Here is a 17,069-nt window from a genome sequence, read left to right as displayed (position 1 = left end):
CCTTCCTCCCTCCCTCCCTCTCCTCCTTCCTCCCTCCATCCCTCCCTCCCTCTCCTCCTCCTCCCTCCCTCCCTCTCCTCCATCCCTCCCTCCCTCTCCTCCATCCCTCCCTCTCCTCCTTCCTCCTCCATCCCTCCCTCTCCTCCTTCCTCCATCCCTCCCTCCCTCTCCTCCTTCCCCTCCATCCCTCCCTCTCTTGCCCTATTCCCTCCCCCCTCCATCCCTCCTTACTGGCCAGGTTGAGCAGAACTGGGCGACTCTGCAGGGTGGGGAGATGACCATACAGACCACACAGGCGTCCGAGGCCAATCAGGCGGTCGCGTCCCTCGCCGAGGCCGCTGTCGCCGCCTCCCAGGAGATGCAGCAGGGAGCCACCGTCACCATGGCACTTAACGGGTAGGGCGTGTTCATTAGGGCACACCGTCACCATGGCATTTAATTGGGTAGGGAGTGTTCATTAGGGCACACCGTCACCATGGCATTTAATTGGGTAGGGAGTGTTCATTAGGGCACACCGTCACCATGGCACTTAACGGGTAGGGCGTGTTCAGGAGGGTTGGGGGGTTGGTCTCAAGGGACAAGCAGGGTCGTCCAGCCAGGCGAAGAAAATGTGCAACTCAACAGCATTGTGGACAATCAGGCCAAATGCTGTATCTGCACTGACTCTGGGAGTAGGTGACTATTGTGAGTACTTAGTCTGGGGGACCAGCCTTCATAATGACAACACACAGATACCACAGCCATTGGATGACCCATCCATGTTTACTTAAAGGCCTAGTGCCGTCAAAAATGTGACCAACTGGGCCTGGCTTCATGACGTAATGCACAACCTCATACGGACCTTCTGATAGGACAAGGCAGAGCCCTGTTGGTCAGGTGACCAGTGGGCTGTGCCCCTGGCACTTTTATAAACCATCTCAATTCCCCCAGGCTCCACAGCGGACTGCTATTGGTTCGACTACTGTAGGCTAGTTGGTGAATGATGTCCTCATGACCTGTGGACCCATTAGCTGAGAGTAAAGATACTCACTGGCAAGGACTGCAGGACAGCGGCCTTCCTTTGTCAATACTGTGTTTTACCCAAGAGTTACTGACAGTCATCAGTGTGTATGTTTTGAGCTACTGACAGTCATCAGTGTGTATGTTTTGAGCTACTGACAGTCATCAGTGAATGCTGTCATCTCTAACAGGTCTCTTGTGAAATAGATTTGATGTCAGTGAGACTAAACTGTATATTTAAATGTTAAATTAAATAAAAACTCTGTAACCATGGTACAATGTTACAGAATGTCATTACCTAACACACTGTGTCAATCTAAAAACATCCAAACTGAATGAAACCTGCAGAAACATTTTGAGATTGGGAGAAATCTAATTCTGTAAACAACGTGCACAATGCACACATCTCCTGCTGCACTGCTTAGGGGTGGGGCTCTCTGTGAGCTTAATGCAGGATGCTGGTACAAGGGTGTGGAGTCAGAATCCTGCTGTCCCAGAATGCCGCAGTGGGATTGAGGTATGGTCACCGCCCAAATGCTCTCTCCTCTCTGTTTATAACGGAGTAGGATGAAGTTGCCCATAGAGGCTGATTTTGGGTCAGTTTAGCATGTCCCCCACTGATGGTTAAAGGCCCAGTGCAGTCAAACGGGGGATTTTCCAGTGTTTTATGTATTTCCACACTGAGGTTGGAATAATACTGTGAAATTGTGAAAATGATGAAAATGATGATAATGATGATAATGCCATTTTAGTGTTGGAGCTGTTTGAAAAGACTACCTGAACTTTCACCATGCAGTAAATGAGTTAATAGACCAATAAGAAAGAGGCTTCCAAACATCTGCCAATAACAGCTGAATTAACATTTTCCCCTCCCCACTCAGACCACTCTGACAGTCCTAGCAAAGTTCTTGTTTGAGAAATTGCCCTTTATTAAGAAGTTATTTTAGTTTAAACCATTTTAATTGAAAACAATCATGTAAGGTACTTAATATCAAATTATTTATGGGTAACAATTGAGATAAAAACAGCTGCATTGGACCTTTAAGGACAGTGCTTGCATTGGCAATGAGGCATCTTGCAGCGTGAACAAAGTGCATCTAGGTGTATTCATATCAGCAAGTGCTGACACAAGGCCCTGGGGTCTGAGCCGTAACAAGGGAGAGGCAGGCAACTAGGCTGAAGAGTGTTATTCCCATAGTCTCTAATTGCATAGGTAGTTGTGTTACACCTGTGATGTCAGAAAGAGGGGACGGTTGGAGCAGGAAACTAAGGGTTCCATAGGGACATGGGGTCAGCTGCTTTTTCCTCCCATTTCAGTGTTTCATTTTAGTTAATTAATTAGCCGTTACCTTTGTACTCAACTGCCTCGCCTGGTTTCTGGGGGTGTTAAGTGGTTGCTAACCAACCAATCAGCCAGTACATTTATTCCTCAGAAAACCACTGCTGAATGAGATTGCGCTTTTCGTGGTAACGGGTGTTTGAACTAAACAGTAAAACTGGTTTAAAGTAATTTGCTTTTTTGGAACTATTGTGTGTACTAAGTGTGAAGATGCTGGCGGTGCACTTGTTAACACTACGGTAGATGCTGGCGGTGCACTCGTCGACACTACAGTAGATGCTGGCGGTGCACTCGTCGACACTACGGTAGTTTGGAGTCATTTCCTCCAGTGTCTTGGAGTTCCCATTGGGGCTTGTTACAGGAGTCCTCTTCCCTTCTGGTTACCTCATGTGAGCAGCACTCTGCGCTTTGCCAGAACCTTCCGTCCCTATTTCCCAACCCCCAGTGCCCACTGAGGAGAGAAAATGCTTTTTTATTTTTTTTATTTTTTAGAGCTTACTTTTATCCTAGTGGATGTTCTCATTATGACAGAATAGTAGAACATGGGATGTCAATTCTTGTCAGTGTGATCTTTAGTTTGTTCTATAAATGTGAGCTGTAAACAGTCCTTCTATGAATCGTTGTGGATGAAACTCTTGGGTGTTGATTATATTTCCTGTGTCGTTTGGCTGGAAGAGGACTAGAAGTTAGTATCCCTGTTGAGGAATATGTGACAGATTCCCAAAGTAAGGTGATTTACCCAGTAAATGACTGGGAGTTTATATATGGAGGTTTGGCTCTCTTTATTTTGATAGTTTATTTGCCGTGAAGCACCTCCACACACAATATTTTTTCTGGGTGTGCGCCAGCTCATGTCTTTTAGATTCCCAAAGTTGACCATGGCAGAAAATATGCTTTATAATGACCCCATCCCCCCCGTGTTCTAATGACCCCATCCCCCCCGTGTTCTAATGACCCCATCCCCCCCGTGTTCTAATGACCCCACCCCCCCCGTGTTCTAATGACCCCATCCCCCCCGTGTTCTAATGACCCCATCCCCCCCGTGTTCTAATGACCCCATCCCCCCCGTGTTCTAATGACCCCATCCCCCCATGTTCTAATGACCTACCCCCCCCCATGTTCTAATGACCCCATGTTCTAATGACCCCATCCCCCCGTGTTCTAATGACCCCATGTTCTAATGACCCCATCCCCCCCATGTTCTAATGACCCCATTTTCTAATGGCCCCATCCCCCCGTGTTCTAATGACCCCATGTTCTAATGACCCCATCCCCCCGTGTTCTAATGACCCCACCCCCCCGTGTTCTAATGACCCCATCCCCCCCGTGTTCTAATGACCCCACCCGTGTTCTAATGACCCCACCCCCCCCGTGTTCTAATGACCCCATCCCCCCCGTGTTCTAATGACCCCACCCCCCCGTGTTCTAATGACCCCATCCCCCCCGTGTTCTAATGACCCCATCCCCCCCGTGTTCTAATGACCCCACCCCCCCCGTGTTCTAATGACCCCATCCCCCCCGTGTTCTAATGACCCCATCCCCCCCGTGTTCTAATGACCCCACCCCCCCCGTGTTCTAATGACCCCACCCCCCCCCGTGTTCTAATGACCCCACCCCCCGTGTTCTAATGACCCCACCCCCCCGTGTTCTAATGACCCCACCCCCCCGTGTTCTAATGACCCCACCCCCCCGTGTTCTAATGACCCCACCCCCCCGTGTTCTAATGACCCCACCCCCCCCGTGTTCTAATGACCCCACCCCCCCGTGTTCTAATGACCCCACCCCCCCCGTGTTCTAATGACCCCATCCCCCCCGTGTTCTAATGACCCCATCCCCCCCGTGTTCTAATGACCCCATCCTCCCCGTGTTCTAATGACCCCATCCCCCCCGTGTTCTAATGACCCCACCCCCCGTGTTCTAATGACCCCACCCCCCCCGTGTTCTAATGACCCCACCCCCCCGTGTTCTAATGACCCCACCCCCCCGTGTTCTAATGACCCCACCCCCCCCGTGTTCTAATGACCCCACCCCCCCCGTGTTCTAATGACCCCACCCCCCCGTGTTCTAATGACCCCACCCCCCCCGTGTTCTAATGACCCCATCCCCCCCGTGTTCTAATGACCCCATGTTCTAATGACCCCATCCCCCCCGTGTTCTAATGACCCCATGTTCTAATGACCCCATCCCCCCCGTGTTCTAATGACCCCACCCCCCCCCGTGTTCTAATGACCCCATCCCCCCCGTGTTCTAATGACCCCATCCCCCCCGTGTTCTAATGACCCCACCCCCCGTGTTCTAATGACCCCATCCCCCCCGTGTTCTAATGACCCCATCCCCCCCATGTTCTAATGACCCCATGTTCTAATGACCCCATCCCCCCCGTGTTCTAATGACCCCATCCCCCTGTGTTCTAATGACCCCATTCCCTGTCAGCAGTCCCTGGGGCACTGGGGTCGGTTTGGGGGGGTGGGAGGATGGGTGTATTGTTTTAGAGTCTCCCAATGCAGAGCCAAATATTTGCAATGGTGCGCTGCCTACTCACCTTCAGATGTGGGGAGTTGAAGTGGGTGTTTGGGTGAGAGTGTTGGGCCTCTGGTACCACCATACAGTCAACTGTAGGCTAATGTTGGGCCTCTGGTACCACCATACAGTCAACTGTAGGCTAATGTTGGGCCTCTGGTACCACCATACAGTCAACTGTAGGCTAATGTTGGGCCTCTGGTACCACCATACAGTCAACTGTAGGCTAATGTTGGGCCTCTGGTACCACCATACAGTCAACTGTAGGCTAATGTTGGGCCTCTGGTACCACCATACAGCCAACTATAGGCTAATGTTGGGCCTCTGGTACCACCATACAGTCAACTGTAGGCTAATGTTGGGCCTCTGGCACCACCATACAGCCAACTATAGGCTAATGTTGGGCCTCTGGCACCACCATACAGTCAACTATAGGCTAATGTTGGGCCTCTGGTACCACCATACAGCCAACTATAGGCTAATGTTGGGCCTCTGGCACCACCATACAGCCAACTATAGGCTAATGTTGGGCCTCTGGCACCACCATACAGTCAGGGTTGGGGCTTGGGTTGTTGTCCCCTCTCCCTATAATTGTCAATGTCCACCAGTCTGTCAACGTTGTTTGGATGCGTAGGGTGGACAAATAGCCACGCATCACCTCCTTTCCATCTCTAAGGTGTGTGTGATTGTGTTGCAGTGAGGCTGCGGCCCATGCAGTGGCGACGCTGGCTGAGGCCACCCTACAGGGAGGAGGTCAAATCGTTCTGGCCGGGGAAACGGCGGCTGCTGTAGGAGCACTGACTGGAGTGCAAGATGGCAGCGGTACGTACCACACAACCCCTCAACAACTATTGTCAGGTAATATACTCACCTGTATAAATCAATGTGAAATAGACCACTGACACTCCTCATACCATTCAAACAACACACCCCTAACATTACAACACACCCCTAACATTACAACACACCCCTAACATTACAACACACCCCTAACATTACAACACACCCCTAACATTACAACACACCCCTAACATTACAACACACCCCTAACATTGAACACACCCCTAACATTGAACGCAGCCCTAGCATTGAACACACCCCTAACATTCGAACCCCCGCAGCCCAGCCCTAAATTCGCGCACCCCTAACATTGAACCCGCGCAGCCCGAGCGTTTGAACCCGCGCAGCCCTAGCGTTTGAACCCGCGCAGCCCTAGCGTTTGAACCCGCGCAGCCCTAGCGTTTGAACCCGCGCAGCCCTAGCGTTTGAACCCGCGCAGCCCTAGCGTTTGAACCCGCGCAGCCCTAGCGTTTGAGCCCATGCGTTGTTTCATATACACCATGCATACAAAACGACTACATCACTCAGTTGAACATAATCCTCCCATATCATGATGACCTGTCTGGAGTGTCAGCTACAGGTAAAACAGCACATACAAACACACACCTGTCCCCCTGCTCTCGCTAGGATAACCCAGGTTCCCCAGTTGTGCTGTTTGTGTGTGTGGCTCATACTCAAAACAAGAAAATAAGTATTTCAAATAGTTAAATAGGCATATGTATTTAAACCCAGGTCTGGTCAGTATGTGAGGGAATAGGACAGGAGCTGCCAGTGAGCTTCTCTATTCTAGTCCACTCTGTGTTGATGCAACAGATGGTGGGCGTGGGCACGAGAGACCCATGTGAGTATGTCTCTACAACTCTGCTGCAGACTGTTCATACTGTAGATGCACACTTACAATACATACTGATTACAGTTATTTAAATGATTTCAGGTCGTATGATACCAGCTCTCATCAGCTGATGGTTACATCATGATCTCAGCAGCAGCTTTTATCCACGTAACATTCCACCTCCATCATTCCAGAAACCCCATCCCTCAACCCAACTCCCATCCTTCAGGCCCTCCCTCTCTGCCTTCAGGGCTAGTTTCCTGTCTCTTCACGTCACTCCCCTGTCCTACAGTGGGCCATGCCCCTGCTGGTGACAATCCCTACCCCCTTCCCCCCAGGCACGGGGGCGTTGTCATCTCCCTGAAGTGCTCTTGCTAAAGAGGCTTTGATCCACTCCATTATCAGTCTATAGTCTAATCACTGGGCCAGCTGTCATCGCCCTGGGACCGGACAGCAACCGACCTCATGGTGACACACACACTGTCCCCTCCTCTACCACTGCCCACAGGCTGCTTTTAGGAAGAAGGCCACTAGCAAAGGCGTGTCTTTAAACACCCAAAGCTGATTAGCAAGCATTACAACTACATTTAAAGAAATGGACATCAGGAAGCCTTCTTTCCCCCCCACAATGTGCCTGCCCATCATTTTACAGTCGCTGCATTGCATTGCAATGAGAATCTAATGCTTTTCTCTGTGAAGTTAACTAAGTGAAGTTAAAGATGTCCCTATTGGATGTGGTATGTTTCACAGGAGTGCCCGACAGTATGACAGACGAAAAACATGTTCCGATTTGGACATGCATCATACTGTCATTTGCAAAATGGCTACCCTTTTTAAGATGCCCATCTGTTGGGTCGTCACTAGTTAACACAGCCACAACGTCGTAATTATGGCTAAACCCCACCCCTTTCTGCAATGTATCCTCATAAAATCTGATTTTAAACCTAACTTTAAGAGCAGAAAGACCATCTAGACTTTGTGGCTGTGTTATCTAGTGAAACCCCATCTGTTGTGGCTTTTTGTGAACCATCAAAAACTCTGTTTAGTGAATGGACAGGGAGGGAGGCAGCAGAACCGAGGAGACTGAGGCTAGGAAAAGGCATTGTGGGATAGCTGGAGCCCCTTCCGTGCCCCATCATTCTACAAGTGGGTTATTTTAGCCAGTTGGTAGAAGCCACAGCGCTAAACCTCCCTCCCTTGTAGCTTCTGCTGTTAGGATGCATCCCAAATGGCACCCTATCCCCTATATAGTTCACTACTTTTGTCCAAAGCGGTCACAAGTAGTGCACTGTATAGGGAATAGAATGCCATTTGGAACACATCCTTAGTCTGTTAGCTAGCAGCAGGCCCCACTCAGCTAACAACCAGCCCCTTCACCTGTTGGCCCAGTGCTGCTCCTCTCCTGAGCCTGTTGACCTTTACCTAATCACCGTAATGGAGGAGTGGAGGGGCCACTGTTTGAAGTGCTGCCTGATTGGCTAGCTTTGTACCTAGCACACATACACACTCGCACACACTCGTCGACCATGGCCCTCAATGTCACAGTAAGTGAAGTGTGAGCGGCTTGGCCTGGTACTTGACTCAGTAAGTACCGGGCACTCTCTGAATGCCAGGCTACCTGCCGCATATTGACAACATGTAAACTATATTAGTCTCCAAATGTTTATTGAAAACATAATTACATTTGCACAATGAGCGCTTGTCTCTCAAATACATTGTTACAGTTGTTGGTCAGCTAGCTAGCAAATTGTGCCATATTAGCATTGACTTGAAATCAGTCAAGACATGGTAAACTTACTATTCCAGACTGCCCCCCCCCCCCCCCCCCCCACACACACCGTATTGTAAGCCCTGCTACTATACAATCATCACAGCCAGTCAATCAACACAACTTGATTCTGTCACGTAGCTGGACCAAGGGGGCTTATTAGACTACTACAGAGGGGGACCTGGGGCCTCATTTAGAGAAAGCATCATACGAGTCGACCAAAGGGATTTACTTGGCATTACATTTAGTGATTTTGTAAATGAAACATAATTGAGACTTTATTAATGTGTCTAGACAGACATTGTTTAAATTGAGTTTCTCACGTTACATTTTAACACTAAAATGTGGTGTTTAAACACATGTTATGAAGGAGGGGTCTGGACCTGGTGGATAAGGTAAAGAGGTGTGGGTTATCATATTGTTGATCACATTTATGCATCATTTTCAAAATGCCCGCATTAGTTATCATTATGCCAGTGTATCACTGAAATGTGGAATGACCACGAGCATCCGCCCGCCACCATACCCAGCTATGACCTCCTTCCCCTAGCCTGTGACACTGTGACAGCTTGTGGGGCTGGGCAGAGACCCACGTGACTGCAGTAGTAATCCCCAGGCAGAGTCTCTCTCACACACACACTCACACACAGCTGGGCAGGGAGGAGAGGCAGTCAGGCTCAATTGGACCATTGTTCTGCAATGCAGCCTCTAAAATGGCTGCCTAAAGCGGTTTGACTCTAGCATGGCTCTCTCTCAGGCCATAACCCCACCTTAAAGACCCTCATGGACCAAGGCACTATACAGCAGAACTAAAATGGCCATTTGTCCATTTCATCAGTCCCTTTGTCAATACTGCATTGTATGTGTGGCCAAAATACAGAATAGCATAGAAAAATGGATTGTCCTCTCATTCTGGGAAATTAATATTTCACTTCACAATTACATTTATAACATCAGACAAGAAAACATGGAATATAAATGTTTATTAGGATCCCCATTTAGCTGACGCCATGATGTCAGCTAGTCTTCCTGGGGTCTGACACATAACTAAAAATAAATGTTCAAACAATTACAATTAACGACATTAAACATTGTAGAGGTCCTTGGCTGGCATGGTTACTACACGTGGTCTGCGGTTGTGAGGCTGGTTGAGTGTACTGCATTAAACAACCTCTCTTTCGTATCGTCTGAGATCCCTAAAGATTGAAAAGCTGCCGCGGTCATCCCCCTCTTCAAAGGGGGTGACACTCTAGACCCAAACTGCTACAGACCTATATCTATCCTACCCTGCCTTTCTAAGGTCTTCAAAAGCCAAGTTAATAAACAGATCACCGACCACTTCGAATCCCACCGTACCTTCTCCGCTATGCAATCTGGTTTCCGAGCTGGTCATGGGTGCACCTCAGCCACGCTCAAGGTCCTAAACAATATAATAACCGCCATCGATAAAAGACAATACTGTGCAGCCGTCTTAATCGACCTGGCCAAGGCTTTCGACTCTGTCAATCACCACATTCTTATCGGCAGACTCAACAGCCTTGGTTTGTCAAATGCCTACCTCGCCTGGTTCACCAACTACTACTCAGAGTTCAGTGTGCTAAATCGGAGGGCCTGTTGTCCGGGTCTCTGGCAGTCTCTATGGGGGTGCCACAGGGTTCAGGTCTCGAGCCGACTCTTTTCTCTGTATACATCAATGATGTCGCTCTTCCTGCTGGTGATTCTCTGATCCACCTCTACGCAGACGACACCATTCTGTATACTTCTGGCCCTTCTTTGGACACTGTGTTAACAAACCTCCAGACGAGCTTCAATGCCATACAACACTCCTTCCATGGCCTCCAACTGCTCTTAAATGCAAGTAAAACTAAATGCATGCTCTTCAACCGATCGCTGCCCGCACCCGCCTGCCCGTCTAGCATCACTACTCTGGACGGTTCTGACTTAGAATACATGGACAACTACAAATACCTAGGCGTCCTGTTAGACTCTAAACTTTCCTTCCAGACTCATATTAAGCATCTCCAATCCAAAATTAAATCTAGAATCGGCTTCCTATTTCGCAACAAAGCATCCTTCACTCATGCTGCCAAACATACCCTCGTAAAACTGACTATCCTACCGATCCTTGACTTCGGCGATGTCATTTACAAAATGGCCTCCAACACTCTACTCAGCAAACTGGATGCAGTCTATCACAGTGCCATCCGTTTTGTCACCAAAGCCCCACATACTACCCACCACTGTGACCTGTATGCTCTCATTGGCTGGCCCTCGCTTCATATTCGTCACCAAACCCACTGGCTCAAGGTCATCTATAAGTCTTTGCTAGGTAAAGCCCCGCCTTATCTCAGCTCACTGGTCACCATAGCAGCACCCACCTGTAGCACGCGCTCCAACAGGTATATTTCACTGGTCATCCCCAAGGCCAACTCCTACTTTGGCCGCCTTTCCTTCCAGTTCTCTGCAGCCAATGACTGGAACGAATTGCAAAAATCGCTAACGCTGGAGTTTTTGATCTCCCTCACTAACTTTAAGCATCAGCTGTCAGAGCAGCTTACCGATCACTGCACCTGTAAATAGCCCACCCAACTACCTCATTCCCATATTGTTATTTATTTTTTGGTCCTTTTCACCCCAGTATCTCCACTTGCACATTCATATTCTGCACATCCTCCCTAATCTTACTACATTTGCACACACTGTATATAGGCTTTTCTATAGTGTTAATGACTGTACTTTTGTTTATTCCATGTGTAACTCTGTGTTGTTGTTTTTGTCGCACTGCTTTGCTTTATCTTGGCCAGGTCGCAGTTGTAAATGAGAACTTGTTCTCAACTGGCCTACCTGGTTAATAAATGGAATAAAAAGACATTTAGGTTGATGGAGAACAGAAGTGCTACTTTATACTATTTAAACGTGTCTAAGCCTGTATCCCCCCGTCTGTCTCTCTCCAGGCCTGGTGCAGATCCCAGTCAGCATGTACCAGACGGTGGTTACCAGCCTAGCCCAGGGGAACCGGCCCGTACAAGTGGCCATGGCGCCCGTGGCCACACGCATCGACAACACGGTCACACTGGACGGCCAGGCAGTAGAGGTAGTGACTCTGGAGCAGTGACACTGAATCCTCCCTTGGCAGGTGTGTTCCACTGGAACAAAGTCCCAAAATGGCCGCCGCCGGGAGCTGAGGGAGGGATAGTCCGTTTTCACCATAGAGATAGATAGAGGGCTCATCTTTGTATCTGTGCCATTATAGCGTCTGACAGCATGGGCAGTGCCATTGAGGCCATCTCCATTTTGAATTAGTCCATTTTCCTCTTCACGATTGACTGATCCCTCCTGATAACCTGGTTTGACATTACTCCGTCAGTGGAGGATCAGCCAATGAAGTTGGAAGTCCCCCACCAGTTGACTACATTAAAATGGTGGAAGCCCTAAATGGCGCTGCCCATGCTAATACAGCCTTTTGGCCAGTAGAGGCCTCTATCATTCTCTATGGTTTCCACATGCTGCGCTCTGTACAATGTAAAAAAATATCTTTTTTATGTACATCTGCAGGGGAATAAAAAGTGACGGATTTATCAATGCATTGTTTACTATGTGTGTGTATATAGTAGGAGATGTTTTTTGTTTGAATGTCCATTTTTAGCTTTGATGTTGAGCATTGTGTGACATGGGTTAGAGAGTATTTAGTATTTATTTCTGCACACCTTAACATTTACTTAAAGAATAACCAAAAAGCCAAAAACCAATTCACCTTTCATTCTGAACCTATATCACAGTCCCATTAATGATGTTTTGGTACGATGTGTGTGAGTGTTATTCCATGTTTGTTATAGAATGCGGTTACCAAATCACAATCACTCTCTGCTCTGTTGTCATGGACTTCATATGCAATCAGGTTGTGCTGAAACCCTGGAACCTTTCCACTAATTCCACCCCCTGCTATATTAGTCAATGTACCTCTTGTACCCTGGATGTCTACGAAGCATCCCAATTATCAACTGTCCACTGTAAGACACTTCACTGCCTAGAATGATTCCAATGAAACATTACTTCTGAAATATGTTACCTGTTGTTGTGTGGTTTATTGTACTGTAGTCCACTCCACACACATACTGGGATTTGTGAAGACTCAGGATTTATTAGTAAGGTATTTTTTTGTGCTGGATATTTGACGACCTGGCTAGGCAGCCATTTTGACTCCAGAGAATATCACAATTGGTGTCTCTAATGCATGAGTAGCTGTCCCTTTTTTGAGTGTTTTTTTTATTTTAAACAATGACGCTCCTTTTGATGTCAGTGGTAGGAACGTATTCTAAATAATTTTATAAATTGAGGGGGACTGTACTGTATACTACAGAGCATTCAATGACTTTTGTATTTGTACAGAATACGTGTGCATTTGTCTGGTTTGATATGACGGTATGAATAAATTCAGCTCATTACAGAGAATCCTCTCCGTAGAATTAATGATTTAGGAAATACATGAGGTGACTGAATTACACCAAGCATGCAGTCCATGTGATCGCCCAATAAAGTGACTACTGTTCATCGGTCACACTAGCCAGTGTCATCATTGAACTCTGAAGGTGAAATACTTCCTTTCCAAAACCCTACTATTATTCTTCACATCATACACTATATTGGTTGTTGTGGGACTTGTTGGTCCATGCCCCTCTTTTTCTACATGGTTTATCGATGTAGTTACCCTGCCATGAAAACTCCATGACCTCTATACACTCCACTGTCATCCCCCTACCCGCCACACACACTCAGAGCCTGTCGTGACGGACGGTCAGGGTCCTGGTTACATCATAAGCTGTATTGCACTGTGCAGCCCTCCCCGTGGTTAAAGCCTGGGATTTGCTAGCTGGGTCCTTCTGTTGCGGAGTGGGAGAGAGAGACGTTGGTTCGGGCCCTAATCCGTCAGGCGTCAACGCACATCCCATTCTGCCTCCCAGATTACAGCAGAGGAAGCAGGTTACAACCTCATGGATGGAAAGATACACCATGTCCTGTTTCCTGCTTTGCTGCCTTCTCTGTATTGAAGCGCTTGTTTATGAGACATTTTAAGGAGACCATTTTGAGAGGATGTCTAAATGGTGTGTGTGTTAATGTGGGAGGGGGATGTTGTGGGTTGGAGGGCAGCTGGCCACTGGGGTGGTAGGAGCGTGACACGTGTGCATCACCCTGTAGCACCAGATTAAAAAAGCCTCAGAATGCTTTCTGGGAAACAGGCCTTGCCCTCTCTCTCGAAAATATCCACCTATACAGGGAATTTAAAGCCACATTCGTTCTTACCTCGTCTCTCATGACATACTGCTACATAAATTAATGGACTCTAATGGAGTAGCCGGCCAGTGGCAGACACCAGATTTGGTTCTGCGCGTCGAGATTGATTCTTACCATGCCTGTTTGTTGTTTTGTCCATCCAAACATATTCTTGGGATTTATAGAATGAAGTATCCACTACAAAATAGGAATTAACAAAGTAGCAGGAAGTAACCACTAAGTGCACATAGTAACTCAACATGAGCAGCCGTGTACGCGCCCTGACATACACCTAACACCTCTCAGCACCCTGCGTCCCAAACAGCACCTTATTCCCTATAGTGGATGTGCCCTGGTCAAAAGTGATGCACTATAATAGGGAGACATTTAGGACGCAGACTTCATGTTAACTGTTTCATCTCCAGTGTCTGATGAAGGCAGGCTCACTGATGAAAGGTTCTGTGGTAAGCCGGTTAATCAGTGAGGTGGGTACTGGTGATGTAATCAGCTAATGGTGGCAGCAGATGGATCCATGCGGATGCCTGTCGGGGGGCTCGGTGATGCGGTGAGGTGTGTGACCTGACCTGTAAAGGCTGAAGAGCAGGGGGCATCTGTGGTGACAAATCACCTGTCCACCAATCCTGACTGCTCTACATGCCCCCGGAAACCAAGGTCTTTTTCATAAGGACACACCGTAATAAAGTGATTTGCAACGGAAAGCAAAAACTTGCATTTCTTATTGGATTCAGATAGTACCTCCCTGTTTTACTCTGTTTCTGACCGTTTTTTTGCCTTTTTGTGACAACTGAACACGACCCAGTTATGTTTCAGCACTAAGCTACTCTGTCCAAGGGAATACCACTCAGGACAATACACTGCAGTCAAGCCTTGTAATATCAATAGCATATCATTTTATTACATATGACATCATTGGCTGTGTGTGCTGGTACTCAGTTGTACACAGTACCTACACAGTACCTACACACACAGTAGTAGTAGTAGGAGGCGTATTGATATTGATTCTCTCTGGCTGAGCCAGCTCCATTCTTGTTGCCTGGAGTCGTGCAGACTCTGGGGCAGGCCTTTAATCTCCACTAATCGTTTCTTAATACTGCAGCACAGGGGATAATCTCCACTCCCTCCCCTCGTCCCAGCACCAGCCTTAGGAGATGAGGGGGTGGGGCTGATAGGGGAGGGGGAAGAAGGGGTCGGCTGATAGGAGATGGGGGAGAGGGGGTGGGGCTGATAGGAGAGGGGGTGGGGCTGATAGGAGATGGGGTGGGGCTGATAGGAGATGGGGAGAGGGGTGGGGCTGATAGGAGATGGGGAGAGGGGGTGAGGCAGATATAAGATGTGGGAGAGGGGGTGGGGCTGATAGGGGATGGGGGAGAGGGGGTGAGGCTGATAGAAGATGTGGTAGAGGGGGTGGGGCTGATAGGGGATGGGGGAGAGGGGGTGGGGCTGATAGGAGATGGGGAGAGGGGGTGAGGCTGATAGAAGATGTGGGAGAGGGGGTGGGGCTGATAGGGGATGGGGGTGAGGCTGATAGGAGATGGGGTGGGGCTGATAGGAGATGGGGGAGAGGGGGTGGGGCTGATAGGAGATGGGAGAGAGGGGGTGGGGCTGATAGGAGATGGGGGAGAGGGGGTGGGGCTGATAGGAGATGGGGGAGAGGGGGTGAGGCTGATAGAAGATGTGGTAGAGGGGGTGGGGCTGATAGGGGATGGGGGAGAGGGGGTGGGGCTGATAGGAGATGGGGAGAGGGGGTGAGGCTGATAGAAGATGTGGGAGAGGGGGTGGGGCTGATAGGGGATGGGGGTGAGGCTGATAGGAGATGGGGTGGGGCTGATAGGAGATGGGGGAGAGGGGGTGGGGCTGATAGGAGATGGGAGAGAGGGGGTGGGGCTGATATGAGATGGGGAGAGGGGATGGGGCTGATAGGAGATGGGGGAGAGGGGGTGGGGCTGATAGGAGATGGGGGAGAGGGGGTGAGGCTGATAGGAGATGGGGAGAGGGGGTGGGGCTGATAGGAGATGGGGGAGAGGGGGTAGGGCTGATAGAAGATGGGGGAGAGTGGGTGGAGATGGGGGGAGAAGGGGAAGGGCTGATTGGTTGATAGGGGGAGAAGGGGAGGGGCTGAACAAGACTCCACTATCCACACTTCTACACACACACAATGTGTTGGATGAACCAGGGGATCATTTTGAATTATAGCAACATTTACTATCAGTATGCTAAGTGCTCTACTCTGTCACATAGTGGGTTATAACTATGATAGTTAGCATATGCTCTACCTGTTTCATCATAGATTAGACTAAATATTTCAATGGAAAGGCATATTTTGCTTAACGTACAGCTGTATAAACTTTTAATTGGGTTGAATTAATTGCACCAACGTGTAACACATTTCATCTCTTCTCTAGCCTCTCCTTAAGATCACCCAAAGATATTGACAGCCAATCAGCATGTGCTGATGCTGCATCCTCTAGTCTCCCTTCACGCCCCAATAATGGCCTCCACACCTTCCCCAGCAACACTACTAACTCACACCACCTCTGTTACCCTCCCTCCGGCCCAGACACTGGCGTAAGAACGATGGGTCCTAATCTCATTTCACTAATGCCCCTGGGTGCATTAGAGGAGTACAGGCACGGCTGTCTCTGCCCTCAGCCCAACTCTCCCAATCTAACCCTGAGCACCACTCATCACGCCTCTGAGGGAGAGAGAGAGACAGAGAAAGAGAGCAACAGAGCGAGAGAGACACAGAGAGAGACACAGAGAGAGAGAGAGAGAGAAAGAGAGAGAGAGACAGAGAGAGTGAGAGAGAGAAAGAGATACAGAGAGAGAGAAAGAGAGAAAGAGAGAGAGAGAGAGCGAGAGGGAGAAAGGGGGCTGAAAAATGTGGTGTAACCTGAGAGGTGCAGCCCATCTGGAGAAGGCCCCTGCATTGCCGATGGCTTTCCCACAATGCACTATACTACAGCAGAGAAGATCGTTACAGGAGTCTGAGACAATGGGCTAGTCTTTTGAATAAGTTTATTATTTGCATGAGAGAGACTGTGATTTTCTATGGAGGAAAAATGTAAAAGCTAGAATGTCAACAGGTGCATAATCACATAATCATCACATTATCAAGAGATAAAAATGCATTTTCCTTAATAATGAACATGTCGCCCATGCATGTTAAGTTCGGCAATATGAGACTAAAATAGAGTCAAGTGAATCTGAATCTGTTTGTCAAGCAGAAAACAGGTTACACCACTCACCAGAGATTTGTCTATCGAGGCGTACTGGCTGTCTATCGAGGCTTACTGGCTGTCTATCGAGGCTTACTGGCTGTCTATCGAGGCGTACTGGCTGTCTATCGAGGCTTACTGGCTGTCTATCGAGGCTTACTGGCTGTCTATCGAGGCTTACTGGCTGTCTATCGAGGCTTACTGGCTGTCTATCGAGGCGTACTGGCTGTCTATCGAGGCTTACTGGCTGTCTATCGAGGCGTA

At 48.6% G+C, this 17,069-nt stretch overlaps 1 protein-coding gene across 7 annotated transcripts in view; it reads left to right on the top strand.

Moving 5' to 3' along the window:
* The window catches only part of nrf1 (nuclear respiratory factor 1), a 30,364-nt gene extending 17,510 nt beyond the window's left edge, over positions 1 to 12,854 (top strand). For 2 of the 7 annotated variants that reach the window (XM_071332135.1, XM_071332131.1), the window contains 3 exons: positions 248 to 396; positions 5,556 to 5,716; positions 11,253 to 12,854. In XM_071332135.1, coding sequence (XP_071188236.1) covers positions 248 to 396; positions 5,556 to 5,716; positions 11,253 to 11,413 — 471 coding nt within the window. In that variant the 3' untranslated portion in view covers positions 11,414 to 12,854. Of the gene's footprint in view, positions 1 to 238; positions 397 to 5,555; positions 5,717 to 11,252 lie in introns of all 7 variants that reach the window. The other 5 variants (XM_071332134.1, XM_071332130.1, XM_071332137.1 and 2 more) reach the window with 4 other exon arrangements.
* The last annotated feature ends 4,215 nt before the right edge of the window (positions 12,855 to 17,069 follow it).

Source organism: Salvelinus alpinus, chromosome 11, assembly GCF_045679555.1.
Source record: "Salvelinus alpinus chromosome 11, SLU_Salpinus.1, whole genome shotgun sequence".
Lineage (NCBI taxonomy): Eukaryota > Metazoa > Chordata > Actinopteri > Salmoniformes > Salmonidae > Salvelinus > Salvelinus alpinus.
The sequence above is the reverse complement of the archived record's forward strand: the minus strand, read 5'-3'. Positions and strand labels throughout refer to the sequence as shown.